The following is a 21,641-nucleotide window of genomic DNA, read 5'->3' as shown; positions in this document are numbered from 1 at the left end:
GCTGCGCTCGCGAGAGGAAAACACGCACAGAGGGACAGTCTTTTGTACATAACCCATTTCAACCACTGTATTTAAAAAAAAAAGAAATTTGGAGTAAAATAATTATGACCTGACTGAAAAGTATAAACGTAGGGTTGCGGTTAGATGCAAATTAAAGCCAAAGCAGCATGAGCTATAGTCACTGTAGGCTCATATCAACAAAGGTGCGCTGGGTCTCCCCCGAAAAAGTTTATTCAGAATCAGACTGCCTAACCCTGCTCTAGTCACTATTTGAAAAGAGTTCAGACTGATCCAGTATTTGGATATCATTCTGAAACTGAAATTGTATTGGCAGACTGCTAGTGCCTTTATGTAGTGCAGTTATACCTTTCCTATTTAATGTCTTAATGTGTTGTGTATATTCCCGTTAATTAAATTCAGGACCTTGCTGGTTCTGACTGTGGTGAAGAGTTCCACAGGGCAGTACATAAATTAGTTAGTCAATGCATCTCCCAGTGAAGGAGTGTTTCATTTGGAATGGTACTCCCCATCTGACTGTGCAGTAATTCTTGATACTTCTGAGATTAGATTACATTACATTTATTTGTCAGATGCTTTTATCCAAAGCGATCTACAAAAATGCATACCAAAGATCATTGGAACAACTACAAAACACAGGTCCGATAAGGTACAATACTCATTTTGTACAGTTATTCATAGCCAAGAACACATAAAGTTCAGTTCACACAATGAACGTTACTCTGACCTAACCTATGCTAAGTCAAACTAGGGGGCAGTACAAGCTACAACATCAGGACGATGATACAAAGTACAAGAAGTGCTGGAATGGAGGTGCATGTAACATGAGTGACATGAAAGAGGGGAATTTAAGTGATAGAAATGATCCGCAGAGTGGTTATAGTTAGTTAGTCCAGGTATAGTCTGAAGAGGTGCGTTTTCAGACCATGGCGGGAGATGGGCAATGAGGGAGTGGATCATAGAGGGACAGGTAGTTTGTTCCACCACTGGGGAGCTAGGGTGGAGAAGCTCTGTGATAGGGATGAGCAAGAACCCTTTATCCGAATGGGAGGGGGTGCAAGGCGCCCTGCTGCTGTAGAGTGTAGTGGACGAGCAGGCGTATAGAATTTAATCATATCCAGTAAGTAGACAGGGGCTGTCCTGTTGGCTGCAGTGTAGGCGAAGGTCAGAACTTTGAACCTGATCCTGGCAGCAACCGGTAACCAGTGGAGTGATCTCAGCAGAGGAGTGACGGGGGAAGATTGAGTCAGGCAGCAGCATTTTGAATCATCTGTAGTGGCTGTATGGCACAAGCTTGTAAGGAGGGATTTGAAGTTACCACGATGGGAGGTCACCATACCCTCGAATCCTCCTGATGTTGTGCAGGAGGAATCTGCAGGAGTAGTTTGTGGATGACCGTGTTGAATGCTGTGTCAAGTGCCTCCATCACAGTCAGGAGAACACTCTCTGTTCAGTGCCTAGAATGGAAGCCAGACTGGTGAGGGTCTAGCAGGTTGTTCTGATGGAGAAAAGAGGTTAGTTGTTTAAGCACTGCTCGCTCAAGGGTTTTGGACAAAAAAGGCAGAAGTGATACAGGTCTATAGTTCATTACATCAGAGGGGTCTGAGGTGGGTTTATTAAGGAGTGGGGTAACATGAGCCATCTTAAAATCGGAGGGAGCATAGCCAGAGGAAAGGGAGGCATTAACAGTAGAGGACAGATAGCGAAGGATTTTTCCGGATATGGACTGGAGGACTGTAGATGGGACGGGGTCAAGTGGACAGGTGGTTGCGCAATGAGAAGTCATGAGTTTGAGTACATCAGAGTCCTTCGCCCTCTTGAAGGAGGTCAGTGTGGCTGTGGGTTTGTCCCGGGGAGTAGGGGGCCTTACTGGATGGGCAAAGGAGTTCCGGAAACCAGCCATCTTTCCTTTGAAGGCGGCCAGAAAGTCATCTATGGAAAGGGAAGAGTGAGATGGGGGTGAAGGGGGAATGAGGAGGGAAGAGAAGGTGGAGAACAGTTTATGTGGGTTAGAAATGCACGCACTGATCTTCGACTGGAAAAATGAGGTATTAGCCAGATGGCAGATGTGAAAGTTGCTAACAAGGTCTGATATGCGGTTATGTTATCAGGGGTACAGAGATACAATAATAAGGAAAATAGTGATTAGAGCAGGGTTAGGCAGTCTGATTCAGAATCAACAGTAGAGGTGCAGATACAGTAATCTTCACAAATCAAACTGAATGAACCATTGCATTTATATAGCACTTTTCTGAACTCTCAAAGTGCTTTACAGTGATGAGTGGGAACTCACCTCACCCACCACCTATGTGTAGCACCCACCTGAGTGATGCACGGCAGCCATTTTGCGCCAGAACTCTCATCATACATAAGCTAAGGTGGAGAGCGAGAGAACATTTTTTAGCCAATTAAATCAGGGGATGATTAGGTGGCATGTGTGAGAGAACCAGGTTGGGAATTTAGCCAGGACTCTGGGGAACCCCTTACTCTTTGCAAAAAGTATCATAGGGTCTTTAATGAACACAGTGAGTCAGGACCTCGATTTAATGTCTCATCTGAAAGAGCATCTCCGACCGCATAGTGTCCCTATCACTGCACTGGGGCATTGGGGTTTTTATTTGACCAGAGGGAAGATTTCCCCCAGCTGGTCCACCAACACCACTTCCAGGAGCAACTTGGTTTTCCCAGGTGGTTAGCTTCAGCCATTCAGCAGGAGCAGGGTGCATGGTGGTATGGCTGGTGGCACTAAGCCTTATTTTAGTGGTAAAATATGTGGATAGATGGTTTGTATGTATGTGTATGTGGTTTGTAGATGCAGGGCTAAAACAACTGGATGAAAGAGGGGTCTAGAAATTTCCTGGGCAGTCCTCGGCCTACTGTACTCAACAGCTCATGGTTAGTTTAATTGTAACCATGTTTTGAAAAAATACAGAGCTACAATCAAATGAAATGGCATGCTCATACTGCTTGTATTTTTGCATAGACTGCGTTGTTGCTGTTCTCGTTTGTGTTAGTGTTAATCAGTTTAACCTACAGGGGCCAAGTTGAACTATGCGGTTGTTCCCTGCACTTGGAACAGTACTTCTCTCTAGGGTTTTCGACACACTTGTTCCTGGTTATGGTTATATACTTTGTTGTACGTCGCTCTGGATAAGAGCGTCTGCCAAATGCCTGTAATGTAATGTAATGCCCAAGGTTAGTTCACCAATGGGAGGGACCATGAGCTTTCTCTGTCTTTCCTGTCTAGGAGGAGAGGTGGTTCTCTGGGGAATTGAAGAAAGAACTTGACAAAGTCCAAGGACAGCTGAAGCAAGTAATTCCTTTAAAATGCCTTAAAACCTAACAAACCTGACATTACCTTCCCAACAATAAAAAAAAAACGATTTGGCTATGACAGTATAGCTACAGTTTTGAAGCAAACATATTAGATGGCTACCTCGCTATTCATGATAGAAAACATACTGTGAGACCATTTTGACCCAACATCCCAATGTTTAATTGGGAATTCCACTGTAGAATGTCCTTCTGATTAAAATGAGCTCTCAGCTAGCTCACTACCTGCAGTGAGTGCAGAGAAATAGCCCCAAATTACTGTGTATGCTCCAGGTACCTGCTTTACGAAAGACTACAGTGGGTGGGCACTTACAGTCCATAGGCTTTCTTCAGACTACGCCAGTCATAGGTTGCCACTTCTGTTGAATAAAAACTGGAGATCACCCTTTATCAACCTCAACACTTAAAATTATTTATTTAGAGAAGTTCAAGGCCGGAAAATGCAGTTTGGGACAGGCCAGCTTTATCGGCGACACTGGACTCCCAACTCCCAACACAAGCCCGTCAGTACTTCAAGGCGTAGACACATGGCTCCAAAGCGGTGCGAACACTCTTCAGGGGTGCAAACTTGGCACCATTCGCCGAAAATCACCATTTTGAATCTAAAATAGGTCATTTGTGTCATTCGTGTAGATCCAATGAGTTTTTTAAATTGGGGGGGGGGGGGTCTGGGTTTGCGAGGACAGAGCATAGACTGTAGAAAAATTATGGACAAAGCTACTGTGACGCCAAAACCATAGAGTTCATGGTCCGAAGAATAGACCGGCCCGAACACAGTGTGATTGACAGTCCAGAGCTGAAAAGCCATTGACCTTCAGGCTTACTTCACTTACCCATCATCTACATTGATTTCTGAACAAACTCGAGGTAAGCTGGCTGTCTGTCGTTATGTTTTAGAATTTATTATCACGGAGAATTTGTTTACGGAGATTAATTTCCATCCGTGACTACTGCGTTATTTCATCGCGTTATATGTATGAAATTAATAATGTAATTATATTCAGTTATCTTCAATTCATGTTTCTCAGCTAAACATCAGCGAATATGCTAGCTAGCATACCAGCTTGCCAGAGCTAGGTAGGCTAGCCATGGTTAGCTCACGCATTAGCAATAAATGTCCCGTAGAACTGCTGTTAACCTAGCAAGTTTTCACCAAAGGTTTTCGCCACAATCAGTTAGTAATGAGCCAATAACTGTTACACCACCGCCGTTTGTGGTGTTCACTCACTGGGTGACACTAGCTAACCTTTCGCAAGTCACGTTAAACAAGTATAAATTAACGCCATCAGCGGCGATTAACAAATCTACCAAGTATTTTAACAATGGATTTGCAGGCATGAATTTCGAATTATTTGTATTTTCTTGTAGACCATTAAAAGCAATGGAGAAGAGCCAATGTCCTAATTGTAAAATTGTCTGTGCCCACCGTTTACAGCAAACTGCTTGTTATTTTTTTTAATGTGAAAGAAAACCACTGGGTGCCCTAGTGATGGATGCAGAGCTGAAAATGAGCAGCAGAAAATCCCTTAAACTGATTAACGTTATTATTGGTGTCAACTTGTTTTCAATTATTGTGCTTGATTAGAAATGACAAATTACTAAATATGATAGAGACAGTTCTCCTCAATTAGTTTAGACGAGAAAAACATTCCATTTGCGTCGCAAAATTGTGCACATTTCAATCGACATTAGCATATTAAAAACCGGATAAATGTACACACTCCGAAAATGTTCATGGCAAAGATCTGGAATACGCAGATGTTGTCATTTGAACGAGCACAGGTTCGATGGCATTTTTGAGTTTATAATTTATTTTGAATTTATTTGATCTTCATAGCATGGCGTGAAGAAGGAAACTGTGTTTATCTACAATTGAATTAGTCAGATCGTGGGCAGACTTGTTAATCAAGGAAAATGATTGAAAGTCAAGACTTATAATCAGGGGAAGTTATCTGCCTCGATTTTCAGCTCAGCAGCCACCACTGTGCCTTAAGTTAAACTAGTCAGTACTAGTCAGTTAAATAATTTGTGTAATAGAACACACCTTGCCACACCATATTGGCACTATAAAAATCTCTCTCTCTCTCTCTACCAAAACATAACATAAGGTGTATTTTCCATTTGATTTGTCATTTGTTGTGCATACTGTGTTTTTGTTTTGTTTGATGAACTTTATTGTATAGTGGATGCAATGCACTTTAATACAATTTTGGACCCGGCTCTGCACTCCCTTGACTGTTTTTTAAATTTATTTTAAGTGCCCTGAACTGATGTCCCCCTTACATTACTTTTGTAGCAGTAAGATTACATTAATTATCCTCGCCAGGCACGAGCCTGGAGGGGATTATGCGTTTGGTCGCGTGTGTGTTTGTTTGTGTATCTGTCCACAGCTAATCTGGCATACTACTTGTCCATTGAAATACATTGAGTGCTAACTCCTCACTCCTCCTAACTGGCCGGTAGGGGCCGCAAGTGATCAACAACTGCTTCCGTTTGGAATGAAAAACCAGCAATGTAAAATGTAAATTTCAATGTTAAAATGCCAACCAAATAATCCGCCTACTAACGGGGTACGTTAATGTTTGAATCTGTGGCAATTATTTTGTTGGCATTTTCACGTTGAAATTGATATTTTACATCACTGGTCTTTTGGAATTGTTCCTGTCCAGATTTGAAACAAAAGTGCCAGACTATAACGTCAACGTTAGCTCTGTCTAACACATCGTGGCTGATATGAAAGAAATTAGCTAACATGTCGCCACCCATTAGCGTTACTTCACTGAATTGGCATTTTTTGGATTTTCAGTGGCACGTGGTAAAAACTTGTAATATTGTATTTGTCTGCTTGCATTGATTGTGTAGTATTGTTGCATCAGCAAAGCTAACATGCCTGGCGGAGATCTGCACTCTACTGAGTGCACTCTTCTAGTTCTAGGGTGAGTTTTTCTATATCCTCATGCTAAAATCGACTGTAAATCCACATTTTAAAGCTGATATTTAAAAAATTTTCTTCCTGGGGGGGTGTGCCCCCGGACTTCCCTAGGGGGTTCGCATCTTTCACCTTTTTCACCTCTGATGAGTTTGCACCCCTGACTCTTAAGTCCAACGATACAGCAATCCAGGGTTATTTAGTGGGGACACCGAGGTTAGGGTAGCTTCCTAAAAACGTGAGGAAGAAAAAGGAAAAATTTGAAAAAGAAGAGAGTCGGCCTTGGTGGTCATTGACTTAAAAACCTGGCCTGGAGATAGAGGTCTGAGCTGTCATTGGCTGTTTGGAGGGCACATCTTATCACATATCACATATCACATCCGCCTTTCCCATTGTGGGCGGGTTTCAATAATTTGGTAAACATTTATTCAATTTTGATCTAGTTGGATAATTATTTAGCAATACAAGAAAGGTGGACATACTTTGTACCCCGACCTTCGTTGTGAGTATTAAAATATACCCATACTAATAATGATTACTTTTGGTTCAGGTTACGAGAAGGTGAAGAATTATTTCTAAGTCGTGCAGGCTAGGGAACTCAGAAACGCGATACTGTAATATTCTAATAGCCTGCACTCACTTTGAGTTTTTCAGACCTGTTGGATATTGGAATTGTATTTGCTAATTATTTAATTAGACTTTCCTCCTTTCGCTGGTGTGAATGGAGCGGCCTTGAAATACTGAGGGTGCCCGCTAGTCGCCGGTGGTGCCCTATAGGGATACGCAGCAGTTATCTAGGCGCCAAGTTGGCGCAGTCAAAAGATATCACACCGTGGGGGGTTCACACCGCGAGCGCGGTTAACAGCGAATGAACATTCGTTACTATGCCTCCACAACTTGCAAGGAGGTTGTTAATCATAAATGTGGAGAATATCAGCGTAACAGGGCAGTTGTAAGTTGTTTCTCTGCAGTCCTCTCCCTGAGAGCTCAAATGCTTTATTTCTGTATAAGCTCCCAAAATAGGCCTGTGTCTGTTACTTCCAAGATTCCAACACTCTCTTCCACTTCCCTTCAGGATCGCAAGACCCCTTATGCCAGATACTCATAATTCTAAGGTCAAAGCTATAGATGACACTGGGGGGGATTTATGGGTTCTTGAGGCATATTTGTTCCTCATGAGGAATGACACAAGTACACCTGGTTTCATGAATTTTCATCAAACAGGGTGGAAATGCCAGAAATGCAAGTATTGGCACTATCGCGCCCCCTATGGAGCGATTTTAAATGGATTTGTCCTCATGATCATATACCTTCACCGAACATATCTACTGAATATCATGATTGTATAAAATATTGATGATTTGCGGCCAATTTTGTGCTAAGAGAAGCTGTCGGATGACTTAGTTGCGTCGCCATGGATGTGTCCTGGCCACTTGCCATAAAGGCCTTTACTATGTCGTAACACTTAGATGGCATGTCATAATGTAGCCCGGTGTATAAAAATAGCCAATAGGGGAAACTAATATGCGCGGGCATAATATAATGCTTAAATAGCCATCACACCAAAGCCTATACAGTGCCTTCGGAAAGTATTCAGACCCCTTAACTTTTTCCACATTTTGTTACATTACAGCCTTATTATAAAATGGATTAAATTCACATTCATTTTTATTCTAATCAATCTACACACAATACCCCATAATGACAAAGCGAAAACAGGTTTTTAGAAATTGTTTTTGCAAATTTATTAAAAATCAAATACGGAAATATCACATCTATATAAAGTATTCAGACCCTTTACTCAGTACTTCGTTGAGGCACCTTTGGCAGCAATTGCTGCCTTGAGTCTTCTTGGGTATGACTCTACAAGCTTGGCACACCTGTATTTGGGGTGTTTCTCCCATTCTTCTCTGCAGATCCTCTCAATCTCTGTCAGGTTGGATGGGGAGCGTTGCTGCATGGCTATTTTCAGGTCTCTCCAGACATGTTCGATCAGGTTCAAGTCCGGGCTTTGGCTGGGCCACTCAAGGACATTCACAGACTTGTCCCGGAGCCACTCCTGCATTGTCTTGGCTGTGTGCTTAGGGTCGATGTCCTGTTGGATGGTGAACTTTCGCCCTCGTCTGAAGCACTGAGCACTCTGGTGCAGGTTTTCATCAAGGATCTCTTTGTACTTTTCTCCGTTCATCTTTCCCTCGATCCTGATTAGTCTCCCAGTTTCTGCCGCTGAAAAACATTCCGACAGCTTGATGTTGACACCACCACGTAGGGATGGTATTGGCCAGGTGATGAGTGGTGCCTGGTTTCCTCCAGACGTGACGCTTGGCATTGTGGCCAGAGAGGTCAATCTTGGTTTCATCAGACAAGAGAATCTTGTTTCTCATAGTCTGAGAGTCCTTTAGGTGCCTTTTGGAAAACTCCAAGCGGGCTGTCATGAGGCTTTTACTGAGGAGTGGCTTCCACCTGGCCACTCTAGTATAAAGGCCTGATTAGTGGAGTGCTGCAGAGATGGTTGTCCTTCTGAAAGGTTCTCCCATCTCCACAGAGGAACTCTGGAGCTCTGTCAGAGTGGCCATTGGGTTCTTGGTCACCTCACTGAGCACAAGGCCCTTCTCCCCCTGATTGCTCAGTTTGGCCGGGCGGCCAGCATTAGGAAGAGTCCTGGTAGTTCCACACCGCTTTCATTTAAGAATGATGGGAGGTCACTGTGTTCTTTGGGACCTTCAATGCTGCAGAATTTTTTTTGTACCCTTCCCCAGATCTGTACCGCGACACAATCCTGTCTCGGAGGTCTACGAACAATTCCTTTGACTTCATGGCTTGGTTTTTGCTCTGACATGCACTGTCAACTGTGGGACCTTATATAGACAGGTGTGTGCCTTTCCAAATCATGTCTAATCAATTGAATTTACCACAGGTGGATCAAGTTGTAGAAACATTTAAGTGAGTAGGTACATTTATCAGCACTAGGCAATGACAATGAATAATTTCCACCTTGTACTGCATAGATTATGTGAGTACTTTCAGGATAGTAGGACTAACAACATTACAGTAGCCTACAGCAAATCATAGCAAGAGGTTGTGTTTGCTTGTATTGTACTTTTTCCTGTAAGCAGTGAAAACAAGCCAATATTGCAGTAGGTGACAAGCTCTTATTTTATTACTACACATTGTTTGTATACATAGCCAAAGATATAAAGCACACTGCATATTTCCATTTGAATAAAAAGTAAAACTTAATATTGATGAAATCTTTTGCTTTCTCTCATGCACCGCACAGGCATTCAAGACAAAGCAAGCAGATAATTCAAGTGAATTATATTAGCTAACTGTTACTGACTGCAATCGCTTTTCATAATGATGCATTTTGCTAGAGATCAGCGTCACGCTGGCAATGCATAGTCAGGAACCGTAGGGAGGTCGTTTATGGAATTTAGGAAGCACCTCTTAGACTACAATCGAATCACCAAATTAACGATCTCATTTTTATTTATTTTGGAAGTCACTTGTCTATCTCCTTTAAACAACTGTAGCTAGTAGACCTATTAGCTAGCTCCCATTACACAGAATGGCTGAGAGTGCACACTTCTTGACTGCAGGATTTAAGCCAGTCAAACGTTGTGGCTAGCCTGCTAGCTAGATATAATTACTTAACTGTAGCACTCAATTACTTGTAATATACAGTATGCAGGTCCTGGACCTCTTAATAGGTAAACAGCCACAAACCAATACTTAGAAAGGTAACACAGTTTATTATTGACAAAATTGTTTAGAAGTATTTAAGAGGCAAATTGGATACAAAAAAACAAATGACAATGGTGCCTAGTATCTGAGCAATGTGCTTTGTACTGTCTCTTTAAGATAGATTGATACAAGCCTCACATAAATTACAAAGTGGTTTAAATAGGTGATACCGTATCTCAAGGAGAGTAAAAGTGCACCAGTGCTATCTGTTTACAAAATATAAATGAAAGTTTGACCCATCGGCATCGACGCAGGCATAAGACTAAAGCAGCGGCATACACACACAGTCTGTAGGCACACAAAAGAAACAACATTACCACAATTAACAATTGTTAAAATCACAGGTCTACAATGTGCACTCAGCATAATTATCACCAGTATAAGCATAATTCAAATATTACTAAATACAAAAATACAATACATGTATTGCCAATGTATGTTAACATTTAAGGTTGCCACTCACTCACAATAGAAGGTGACGACAACCCTAACACAGCCATCCAACCCGCGACCAACAGCATTCAGGCACTACAGTTGAACGGTGAGGTATTAGTTACGTTCTAACATCGTATCGCATCATTAGCCTACATGAAACATCGCAAGCCAAAGGAATCAAACATTTGAATTATCACAAAACAAATAAACATTTAAATTAAAATACCTGTGTAGCGTCAGCTTACGCATACCCTGCCCATCCATCAACATAACCAATTAAGGTTTGTCTGCCTATAAACGGAATGCTTGTTCAGTTCATATAACCATCAAATAAATATGAGCAATTGCAATAGTAGTTTAAAAGCATACAATACTCACGCCATACACGAGATTCACCAGCGTGGCAAACACAGTGTCTCAGTCAAACAAAAGAGAATACGGCTGCGTCTGAATAGTCTTTTTTTCTTAGGAAGGTTCCTAACTGAGTGAAATGACCCAGAAGTATCTAAGTGGCAGCTATGATAAGAGCTGGTCGAATTCTCTAAATGCTAAGGAAAGGTGCTTCAATGCTTCCTTTCTTATCTCCTTTAGCATAGGGCACACTGGACTGTCCTTTACGAAAGGAAAGGAGATAATGCCGTCCTACATTTCCTTACCGCAGCAACATTTAAAGTGACGCACCATTCGGCCATTCACGAAAACAAACGATCAAAATGACTGAGTTGTGTGGTGGTTCTTAAGTTATTATAGCCTATGCATAGGTTTATAATCAGATTATAATCAGCATATTAGCCATAACACAGAAGTCTGTCTTTCAAGAAAAAGGGATATGAGACATTTTTAGCCAGATGATGTTTTTAAATCAACATGTTTGAAACTTAATGATGATATGTAGCCTACAGTAGTAGGTTTGTAGGCCTAACATGTTATGCCTATCTTGCATTAAATTTAACAATTATTTTCATACAGTCATACTAATTGGGATTCATGTCGATAAATATGAGTGGGCTGGAGGGTGAGCGTGAGCAACCATTCTCAACGTGACAACCATTTCTTTTCACTTTTGTGACTGGTGGCCTATATTCCTTTTTTATTTCAATTCCAACCTTGGTAATGAAGTAATATTTTTGACTGGGTTGTCTACGTTTTATATAGCTTTCATGAAACAACAACTGTAAGAACGCACAGGGCGAAGTATCTAAGATGCGGTTTTAGTAGTCCATCTTTGGAACATTGTGGTTTCACCACGGCAGATCCACGTCAGTAACACCTGCTGTCGCATAATTACGTAGCCTAGTGTAAGTGCTCTTAGCACAGCGGTTGTCTTTTCCTAAGTCCTTATGAATTCTCCGTTACATCTTTCCTTGACCTCATGACGTTTTCCATCAAGGTCAAGGAAAAGTGGTTAGGAAAAGACATAGGACGTAATTTTTTTGACTATTTGGACGCAGCCTTCGCCTCCATCATGGAAGGCGGATATCATAGGTGCACAGGTATAGCTCACCTTAAGCTGCTTACCTGACACAACGGGATGAATATAGTTCCGCCTTACTACATTATGTTACAGTTGACTGCCACTGAAATTTTGTATTGTTCGGAATATTTTGCCATCTACAACTGTTCTACTGGCTAGTCAGGAAGACAGCTAAATAGCTAGCTTGCGAAACCTAATACTTATTTAGTTAGCAAGGTAACCACAACTTACATTTCAGTCTTGCTAGCTCGCGTAGCTTTCCGTAAGTATGTAGCCTATCTACCTAGCAAGCTAATGTAATGTACAGTCTTGCCAAATGATTCTATATAAATATTGTCTGCCTTATTTATTACTTTAGCATGCAGAAATGTTAGAGACCACATTAGAAATGGTCTTGTCACAATAAGTCACTTGTTTTCTTCCACAAAATCCTGTAGCTAGCCACCAGCAGTCATAGCTCGTCGGCGATTTGCAAGCTTTCTCAGAGCGCACCCCTGTGGGTTAACGTCATTGCTATGCATTTACTGTGATACCTCAAGTTTAGGTACCCAGTGCACACGCTCTGGTGCCAAAAGCCGATAGTAAAATATGGCAGCCTTCATGAATCGGCTTCATGCGCCATTGAGCAGCTCCTGGCCATAGGAATCCATGGAACCAGTAAGTGGAGTCTCCAGTTCATCTCGATTGGTTGAACACGCAGAATTACTGTCCCTTTGTCTCCAAGGAATGAAGGGAGAGTTCAGTAAATATTTCAGGAGAAATCGCCAACTCATGGTTTTTTTTTTTGGGTCGGGCTTAGTAAAATACATCTTAGGCCGGAAAGCAGTCTCCTCCGTCTATGCATAACTGTTTGCACAAAGGAAAGGTTAAAACATTATTTTGGAATCAGATAATCATTTAATTTATCTCGACCCTGTAGCAATTAATCATGACCCTGTAGCACCGGGTAAGATTACACGTGTTCCTTCACTACTCAGATATTTAAACTGTTTGGTGAGTCGAGGAAGTGAGGATAATGTGAAATGTGTTTATTTCTAAATCCAGCGTTTTAACTACACTGAACAAAAATATAAATGCAACACATCAATTTTGAAGATTTTATTTAGTTCAAGGGTAATAAACGTAAAGCAGTCGACTGAAATGATAAATCATTACTGATAAAAAAAAATAATATCACTTAACAGTTCTGCACAGTGAGTGACTTTGAACCTTATTACAAATGATGATTATCCGCAATTTAAATTGGTGTTATCAGTACACTTTAATTGACAAAATGTGTGTCATTGAGAGAACATTTGTTTGATAATAAGACAATGTTGCGATGACTGTGAAAAGGCATGAGATGGCAGTCAAACTACATTTTAATGTGATTAACTCTGCCAAGGAATCTCATAACCACATTAAGCAATGCAATGCATGCTGGGCCAGCACTTGTTTTTAAGCCAGCACTTTAATTACTTCATTATTGAGGGAGTGTCAGAGGTTCCAAGCAGCCACTAATTAGGGGTCCAAGCAGCGAAGCTGGTGGAACCCTATTGTATCTGTTGTTATTATTATTATTATTATTATTATTATTATTAGGGGTCCAAGCAGCGAAGTTGGTGGAACCCTATTGTATCTGTTAGGATTATTATTATTAGGGGTCCAAGCAGCGAAGCTGGTGGAACCCTATTGTATTTGTTAGGATTATTAGGGGTCCAAGCAGCGAAGCTGGTGGAACCCTATTGTATCTGTTCCGATTATTATTATTATTCTTATTTTTCTCCGCTAAAAGTGTCTGAGGCTCAGCAACCATAAGTCCTAGAGCAACCAAATTTGGCAGGTGGGTTTCTATGGCCCCCCACTACTCAGGCACTAAAAATCACCTATGTCGGCCAGATGGTGGCGCTATAACAAAGGGCCATGCGTAAAAGGCCATAACTCCCTCACCATAAATTAGATCAACACACAACTTCATGGACCTATGCACCTGAATGTGCTCTACATCTTTGCTAATGGGACCACCTATGTCTGCCATATTGTTTGCCCGCCATTTGGACTTTTTTATTAGTTGGGGTGCGGAAGAGCTCCAAATCTAAAGTGTTACGACATCTAGTAAACTTCTTTTTCGGCAAGCGGCTAGAAGACGTCCATGGCAACGCAACTAAGTAATCCTAAGTAATCTCGTTTTTATCAGTGAGGGGAGGGTCTGAATGTCGGGGAAGCAATGGACGACCATCCAGAGTTACTAAAAGTGTGTTAGTAAAAGCTTTTTGACAGGATGAATAATTACTTTTCTTTGGCATGGATCCTTTTGGAGACAATATCTGGTGAGTTCGTTATGCTTCGAATCTGTCCTTATGCTGAGAAACAGCTAAACCATTTTATTGATAGGTTTTGAGTTTCTGTGCAAACGCGCGAATACACGCTGGTATAAATAAACAATGACGGTAATACATATATAGTCCGCTTCGTTCCGTTGCTACCATAACATAAACTATCTTGTATCTACAGCTGCAGTTTCTCGCTGCAATTACTAATATTGAATATAAACAAAAGACACAATTTATGCTGTAGTCTGCCAGTGTCTGAATAAATAATACGGCACTCGTAACGCAGTACGCAGGTAGCAGGGGTGGCGAGTTGATATTTCGTTTTTTGCTACTAAAAGTTTGTTAGTAAAAGCTTTTTGAGAGGATGAATCATTACTTTTCTTTGGCATGGATCCATTTGAAGACTATATCGGGTGAGTTCGTTTAGTCTTTGAATCCGTCATTATGCTGAGAGAAATCGTATTCTCAATTTAATCTCTAAATTGACTGTAAGCTTAGGGTTGTAACTAGGTAGTTGTTTCGTAGGTGACTTAACTCGTCTTAACTATTGCTTGTATTTTTGCATAGACTGCGTTGTTGCTGTTCTTGTTTGTGTTAGTGTTAATCAGTTTAACCTACAGGGTTCAAGTTGAACTATGCGGTTGTTCCCTGAACTTGGAACGGTACTTCTCTCTAGGGTTTTCGACACATTTGTTCCTGGTTATGGTTATACACTTTGTTGTACGTCTCTCTGGATAAGAGCGTCTGCCGAATGCCTGTAATGTAATGTAATGTAATATTCCGTAGCAACAAGATAAACCTGACATTAGCCCTGAAATATGCCAATACAGTAGTGAAAATGCTGCTCACTGAATAACGAAATAAGCGTGACTAAGTTTTTAAATATTATACCATGTCATTCTACAGTCAATATCTGGGACTAAACATTGAATAAATATAAAATCTTACCACTGGTTTTACGCGTAGAGATGTCCCTTTTGCGACTGAGTGGTCATATATTGTCTTGGACAATCCGTTTGTGGAATATACGTGCATTTGTGATCCCTGGGTAGGCTACCTTCAAAATAGCTGTGCTTAATACCACACTTGTTACTTACGGCGTTGTCGCCCTTTTTAGTACAATTTGGCTTGATTGACAATTCATTTATTCAGTAGGTGAGAGTACAAACTTTCTAACGATGTATAACATGTCTGATTTTGCTTTTGGAATAGCGTTTTATCGGTCAGCGTAACCGAAAATGTTCTCATCTGCCAATGTCTAAATAAATAATACGGTAGGCTACTCTGCACGCAGGTCGCGAGTTGATATTTCGTCTTTTGTTTCGTTTTTTCTCAATGTCGTATTTATTATTTGAAATGTGTATTTATGTGTTATTATTCTATCTGTCTCTAAGGCGCTCTGAAATGTGCATTCTCTGCTAAGCTGAGCAATGGATTGGAATATGTGTCTGACACCTATTTTATTTGCGGCGTGGAAGCGCTGCAGCTCTACATACACGCCGGACCATCTAAATGCTGTTTTATAATTTTGTGTAGTCTGCATAGTTTCCGTTGTGTGCGGCACTCGCGAAGGGCCAAATCATTTTGCGGCATATTGCACAGGTTGCGCACCACGGCCGGCGGTAGCTATGGGCAGGGTTGGGCTCAGCCCACCCAAACAAAAGTTAAGAAAAAAAAATTAAAAAATTTTTTTTGTTCAGCCAATGGAAAAATAGCACAGAGAATACCAGTACCGTTTCTAACTTCTGATTGGGTGGGCAGCCACGGGTTGGAACAACTAGTTTCTCTGATGCAGTGTACTGCCAGTTGATTTAATTAGCGGTATTAAAGAGCATATTGCAGGTTGGAGACCCCAGTGAATCAATGTGTAGGAAAATGATGTAGGAACTAGATGTTCATAAAAATATACTTATATATACACACTAGTGACTTCTGGAGTCATTTTTTTTGTGAGAGAATTTTACTTCGGCATCTAAAAAACGCCAACCCGGAAGTGACGTAACAGAAGGGAGGGCGGTCAAGTTGAACAATAAGAAGAATAGATCTCAACGCTAGTTTTGACACAATAGGTTGTAAATCTTTATGCAAATGCATATGACGGACCACAGCCTTACCACTCTGTGCCTGCTAGGCGTCCAAGAGACCAGGCACAGATCAGGGTTACAAGGAATAACGGTGAGAGGAGAGAAATTGAGTTGTGGTGTGAGGAGAACCAGTGGAGAACTGGGCAGGTGTCTTGGTGAGTGACCAGCGTTAGCTTAGATATATCCACATTATATAATACCACTAACCTATTTAAAGACACTCTATTTCAAAAATAACATATATAACCAAAATATTTTGAGCAGTAATACTTACATAGCAATATAACATTTTATCTGTGTTCAGTAGATAGAGACAGAGATCAATGACACAGTCCTATCCACTTCTGTTTCGCTCCAGAAAACGATGTCAGCTAGGCTATCAGCAAACAAATGGCTTAGCTATGCCCAGACGTCCTCAATAATAATAGTACTTTCCAAGAAATTCCGAAAAATCGTTGACAACGTTTCGTTAGGTGCAGCGTCTTTTAATCCTACCACAGAGTGTGAGTAAGTGAATGCGATGATGAGAAAAAATTTGGTTACGCTGACTTATAAAACGCTATTCCAAAAGCAAAAATAGACATGTTATACATCGTTAGAAAGCTTATACTCTCACCTACTGATTAAATGAATTGCCAATCAAGCCATACCGTACTAAAAAGGGCGACAACGCCGTAATCAACACGTGTAGTATTACGCACAGCTATTTTGGAAGACACCCTGGTGTCACAAATGCGCGTATATTTCACAAACAATTCCAAATATTTCCAAGACAATATTTGACCACGCAGTCTAAAAAGCGACATCTCTACGCGTAAAACCAATGGTAAGGTTGTATGTTTATTTAATATTTAGTCACAGATATTGACTGTAGAATGAACACGTATCTATGGGCGTTAGCTAACAATATTAACGCTGTGTTCACATCACAACATTGTAAAGTTTGCTATCATGCTATAACAAAACTAGTATTGGTTGTCTAATACCGGCAGGAGTATTTTGTAACAAATGCAGCAGTGAAGTCCCGTCTCTTCACCTGCACAAACGCACTCAGGCACGAAAGCTAGCACCGTTCCTTTTCCTGTTAGGAAAATTGTGTGCTCGATGTCCTGACAGGCTGGAGTTTGTGCAAACTGCACAAACACAATAATTTACCATGATGATACATGGTGAAATGCAATATAAAACTACTGAAACAAAACCAACTCACTATATCACAACCACTAAGACTCACTACTACTGCACATTGGGCTAATATGACGCAATGTTGAGAAAAAAAGGCGTGTTTAGGAGCCTTGCTCAAAACGGCCACTAGCTCCTCTGAATTTGTGCCCTTATGTCTTGTAAAAATTATTCAAGCCTGCAATAACTTTTCAAATGGTCATTTACAGACAAGGTTAAGTATACATTTCGTAAAAAATTTAACTTGCAAGATGGTCTTTAATGTGACGAGAAGTGTTATATCAATTTAATGCGTAACACGTGCCCCCACCCCCCACCCCCCCCCCCCCCACCCCCACCGGACAGCATCCAACAGCACCCCGTCCCCCTCATTCATATTACCAGTGTGGCACATTACTCCAGCAGCATATAGAAATTAACACGTTGCAAACATTTTGGTAAATTCAGCAATATATAGCAAACATGAAATTATTGGAGCTTTCTTTCAAAGTAGAGCCTGTAGACTTCTCTTTCCTGATAAGTTTATTATGATTATTTTTTTGGTTTGAGGACAGTGATAAAATCAAAGTGATGTTTTAAACGTAAGTGTTTGTCAGTGTGATTCATTGCCCAGAATAAAGTATGCATTATATAGTGCCTTCGGAAAGTATTCAGACCCCTTCACTTTTTCCACATTTTGTTACGTTACAGCCTGATTCTAAAAATGATTTAATTCATTTTTAATCTCATCAATCTACAATTTACAAATTACATACGTATTCAGACTCTTTTCTATGACAGTCAAAATTGAGCTCAGGTGCATCCTGTTTCCATTAATCATATTTGAGATGTTTCTACAACTTGATTGGAGTCCACCTGTGGTAAATTCAATTGATTGGACATGATTTTCAGCGGCAGGAACTGGGAGACTAGTCAGGATCGAGGGAAAGATGAATGGAGCAAAGTACAGAGAGATCCTTGATGAAACCGTGCGCCAGAGCACTTAGGACCTCAGGCTAGGGTGAAGGTTCACCTTCCAACAGCACAATGACCCGAAGCACACAGCCAAGACAACGTAGGAGTGGCTTTGGGACAAGTCTGTGAATGTCCTGGAATGGCCCAGCCAGAGCTGGGATTTGAACCCGATCAAACATCTCTGGAGAGACCTGAAAATGCCTGTGCAGAAACGCTCCCCATCCAATCTGACAGGATCTGCAGAGAATAATGGGAGAAATACCCCAAATACAGGTGTGCCAAGTTGTTGTGTCATACCTAAGAAGACTCGAGGCTGTAATTCCTGCCAAAGGTGCCACAACAGAGTACTGAGTAAAGGGTCTGAATACTTATGTAAATGTGATATTTCAGTTTTTTATTTTTAGTAAATTTGCTGAAACATTTTCTAAAAAACCTGCTTTCGCTGATGAGGATAAAAATTAATGTGAATTTAACCTCTTAAGGAACAAGCCAAATTTTGCCAATCCTTGCCCATTTAGGGGGTACCCTATTTAAAGCTTTATAACTCCAGACGTGAACACCACAGAGACTTGAAAAATGGCTTAAATGAAGCAAGACATTTGTACAATTTACAATACTAACACAGATTAGTTTATATTCATAATTTTGGAAGAAATAAAGTGCCACAAATGCAATTGTTTTGACAAAAAATCCAAAATAAATTTGCACTTTTTAAGTTTGCAATGAAATACTGCGAGATTGAATATATGCAGGAGGTTAAACTATACATGTGCTAGGTCAAAAACTTCTTGACCAGAAGTTCATAAAATCTAAGGGTGGATATGTAGAACTACTATAGATGTATGAAGCAAAAACTAAGCAGTGTATCCAGCATCTCCAAATCTATCCAAAATGTCTAAATTATGCATTGCTGTAAATCATAACATATCCATGTATTTCACTACAAATCAACTGTTTTGACTCAAGAAAATCACTGTTGCATAATTTTCAAATGGGAATTACAAGCTTTCAGTCAGTACAGTGGTCTAAAATAGCTAGGTGTCCAGAAACATATCCAAAATCTCTCCAAAATTGAATAAAATGCTTTTTGTCCATTATAAAGCATATAAATGAGCCCCTTATGAGGGTTTAAGATGAAACATTGCTATCAGATTAAAAAAATAATGCAAAAACATTGTCACACAATGCGGTACAGTACCTAAATGTGTAATAATTAACTCGTGTGTATTTCTATACTCTGTACTCTCGTATGTTTTCTTGTATGGGGATGAGACAACATGAAAACAATTTTCACCCGTCCACCACGTTTTGGCAATGTTCCAGCTCTGACGTCATCACTGTTGCATGCTTCGCAAAAACTATTACACTTCCGTCTAACGCTTACATTACAGTGTGAAATATTTACATTATATAACACCACTAACCTATTTAAAGATACTCAATTTCAAAAATAACGTATATAACCGAAATATTTTGAACGGTAATACTTACATAGCAATGATGAAATCTCCTCTATGTTCAGTAGATAGAGACAGAGACAGTATCAATGCTATTGTTCTATTCGCTTCTGTTTTGCTCCAGAAAACGATGTCAGCTAGGTCTATCAGCAAACATATGGCTTAGCTATGTTCAGAAGTCCTCAATAATAATAGTATTTTCCAAGAAATTACGAAATATCCTTGAACATGTTTCGTTAGGTGCATCGTATTTGTCTGCTAACAGAGTGATTGCGTAAGTGAATGCTATGCTAAGAATATTTTCTGTTACGCTGACCTATAAAACGCTATTCCAAAAGCAGAATTAGACATGTTATACATCGTTAGAAAGCTTATACTCTCGCCTACCGAATAAATGAATTGTAAATAAAGTCAGACTGTACTAAAAAGGGCGACGACGCCGTAAACAACAGGTGTGGTGTTACGCACAGCTATTTTGGAAGATACCCAGGCGTCACAGATGCGCCTATATTTACCAAACGGATTGTCCAAGACAATATATGACCACGCAGTCTCAAAGGGGACATCTCTACACGTAAAACCAACAGTAAGGTTTTATATTTATTCAATATTTAGTCCCAGATATTGACTGTAGAATGACATGGTATCATTTTTAAAAACTTTTTCTAGTTTATTTCGTTATTCAGTGAGCAGCGTTTTCACTGCTGTATAGGCATATCTTAGGGCTATTGTCAGGTTTATCTTGTTGCTATGACGGAATACGATTTTTTAGAGGTGAAAGAATTTTTTAATGAATGCCAAGATAGACAATATTGTCCATTATGTCAAGGGTGGGGGGTGTTTTTTAGATGAGACTGCAGGGAGGGGGTGTGTGTTAAATGAACGACGGGAGCGACAATGGTGGGGCTGCGAAACTCCGTTTTCGGCATAGTTGTCATGTATCGTCTACTAATGAAACTGAAACAACGCGTTTCTGTTTTCATCTCACACTTTGGTTGCAGTAGCACCGAATGTTTGAGTTTAGTAATTTAGGCACGCGGGCGTGCCCACCACTAGGGGCAATGCGCTAAGAGGTTAATTCATTTTAATAATAAGGAAGGGTAGAGGTGTACATCATTATGCTGTATACCTTTACCACATGTTGGACCTTTTGCTGCTGATATGTCTGTACAGCGATTGCTCTGACCAGCCAGACAGAGAATGAATCAGTAATGCCTTGATCTGTTAAATGAGCTAAATAGTATTTTGTAGTGGAATAGTAGTGAACCTAACATAATGCTGATTTGCTATTTGATGAGAAGGAGAGGGACTAGAATTAGTGCCTGGTTGCTAGGTCATATCTAAAACGTTTCCACCAAAAGTACCCTTTTAGTCCCAGGAACTACTTTTCCAGGAACTAAAAGGTTCCTTCAGCCCATTGGTGTCTGCGTTTCCACCGCGGTCTAAAGTCCCGCGAAGATTAGGCAAATTAGCCCACTGACGTATGAAAAAGCAACGTTGTCGTCAGTCCATCTGTCCTATGATTTCTTCTGTAACCCCATACTACCACCAAAGTAGCCTACATTATTTTCTCATAACCGGGACAGCCCGGAGGGGTTTATTCCACTTATATACAACGGGTTACCAACAATGACTATATATGGTTACTTTTGTATTTATTGATTTTTATCGATTTAATCACCTGGAATTGAAATATTCTTCTGCAGCCGTTTGGGCATA

The 21,641-nt window shown here is 40.5% G+C and overlaps 1 protein-coding gene across 1 annotated transcript in view; it reads left to right on the top strand.

Annotated features, from left to right (window-relative positions):
- eea1 (early endosome antigen 1) overlaps positions 1-21,641 on the top strand; it is a 273,538-nt gene that overhangs the window by 41,765 nt on the left and 210,132 nt on the right. Inside the window, exon 5 of the mRNA XM_035426231.1 lies at positions 3,266-3,331. Coding sequence (XP_035282122.1) covers positions 3,266-3,331 — 66 coding nt within the window. The remainder of the gene's footprint in view (positions 1-3,265; positions 3,332-21,641) is intronic.

Source organism: Anguilla anguilla, chromosome 7 (genome assembly GCF_013347855.1).
Source record: "Anguilla anguilla isolate fAngAng1 chromosome 7, fAngAng1.pri, whole genome shotgun sequence".
Lineage (NCBI taxonomy): Eukaryota > Metazoa > Chordata > Actinopteri > Anguilliformes > Anguillidae > Anguilla > Anguilla anguilla.
The sequence above is the reverse complement of the archived record's forward strand: the minus strand, read 5'-3'. Positions and strand labels throughout refer to the sequence as shown.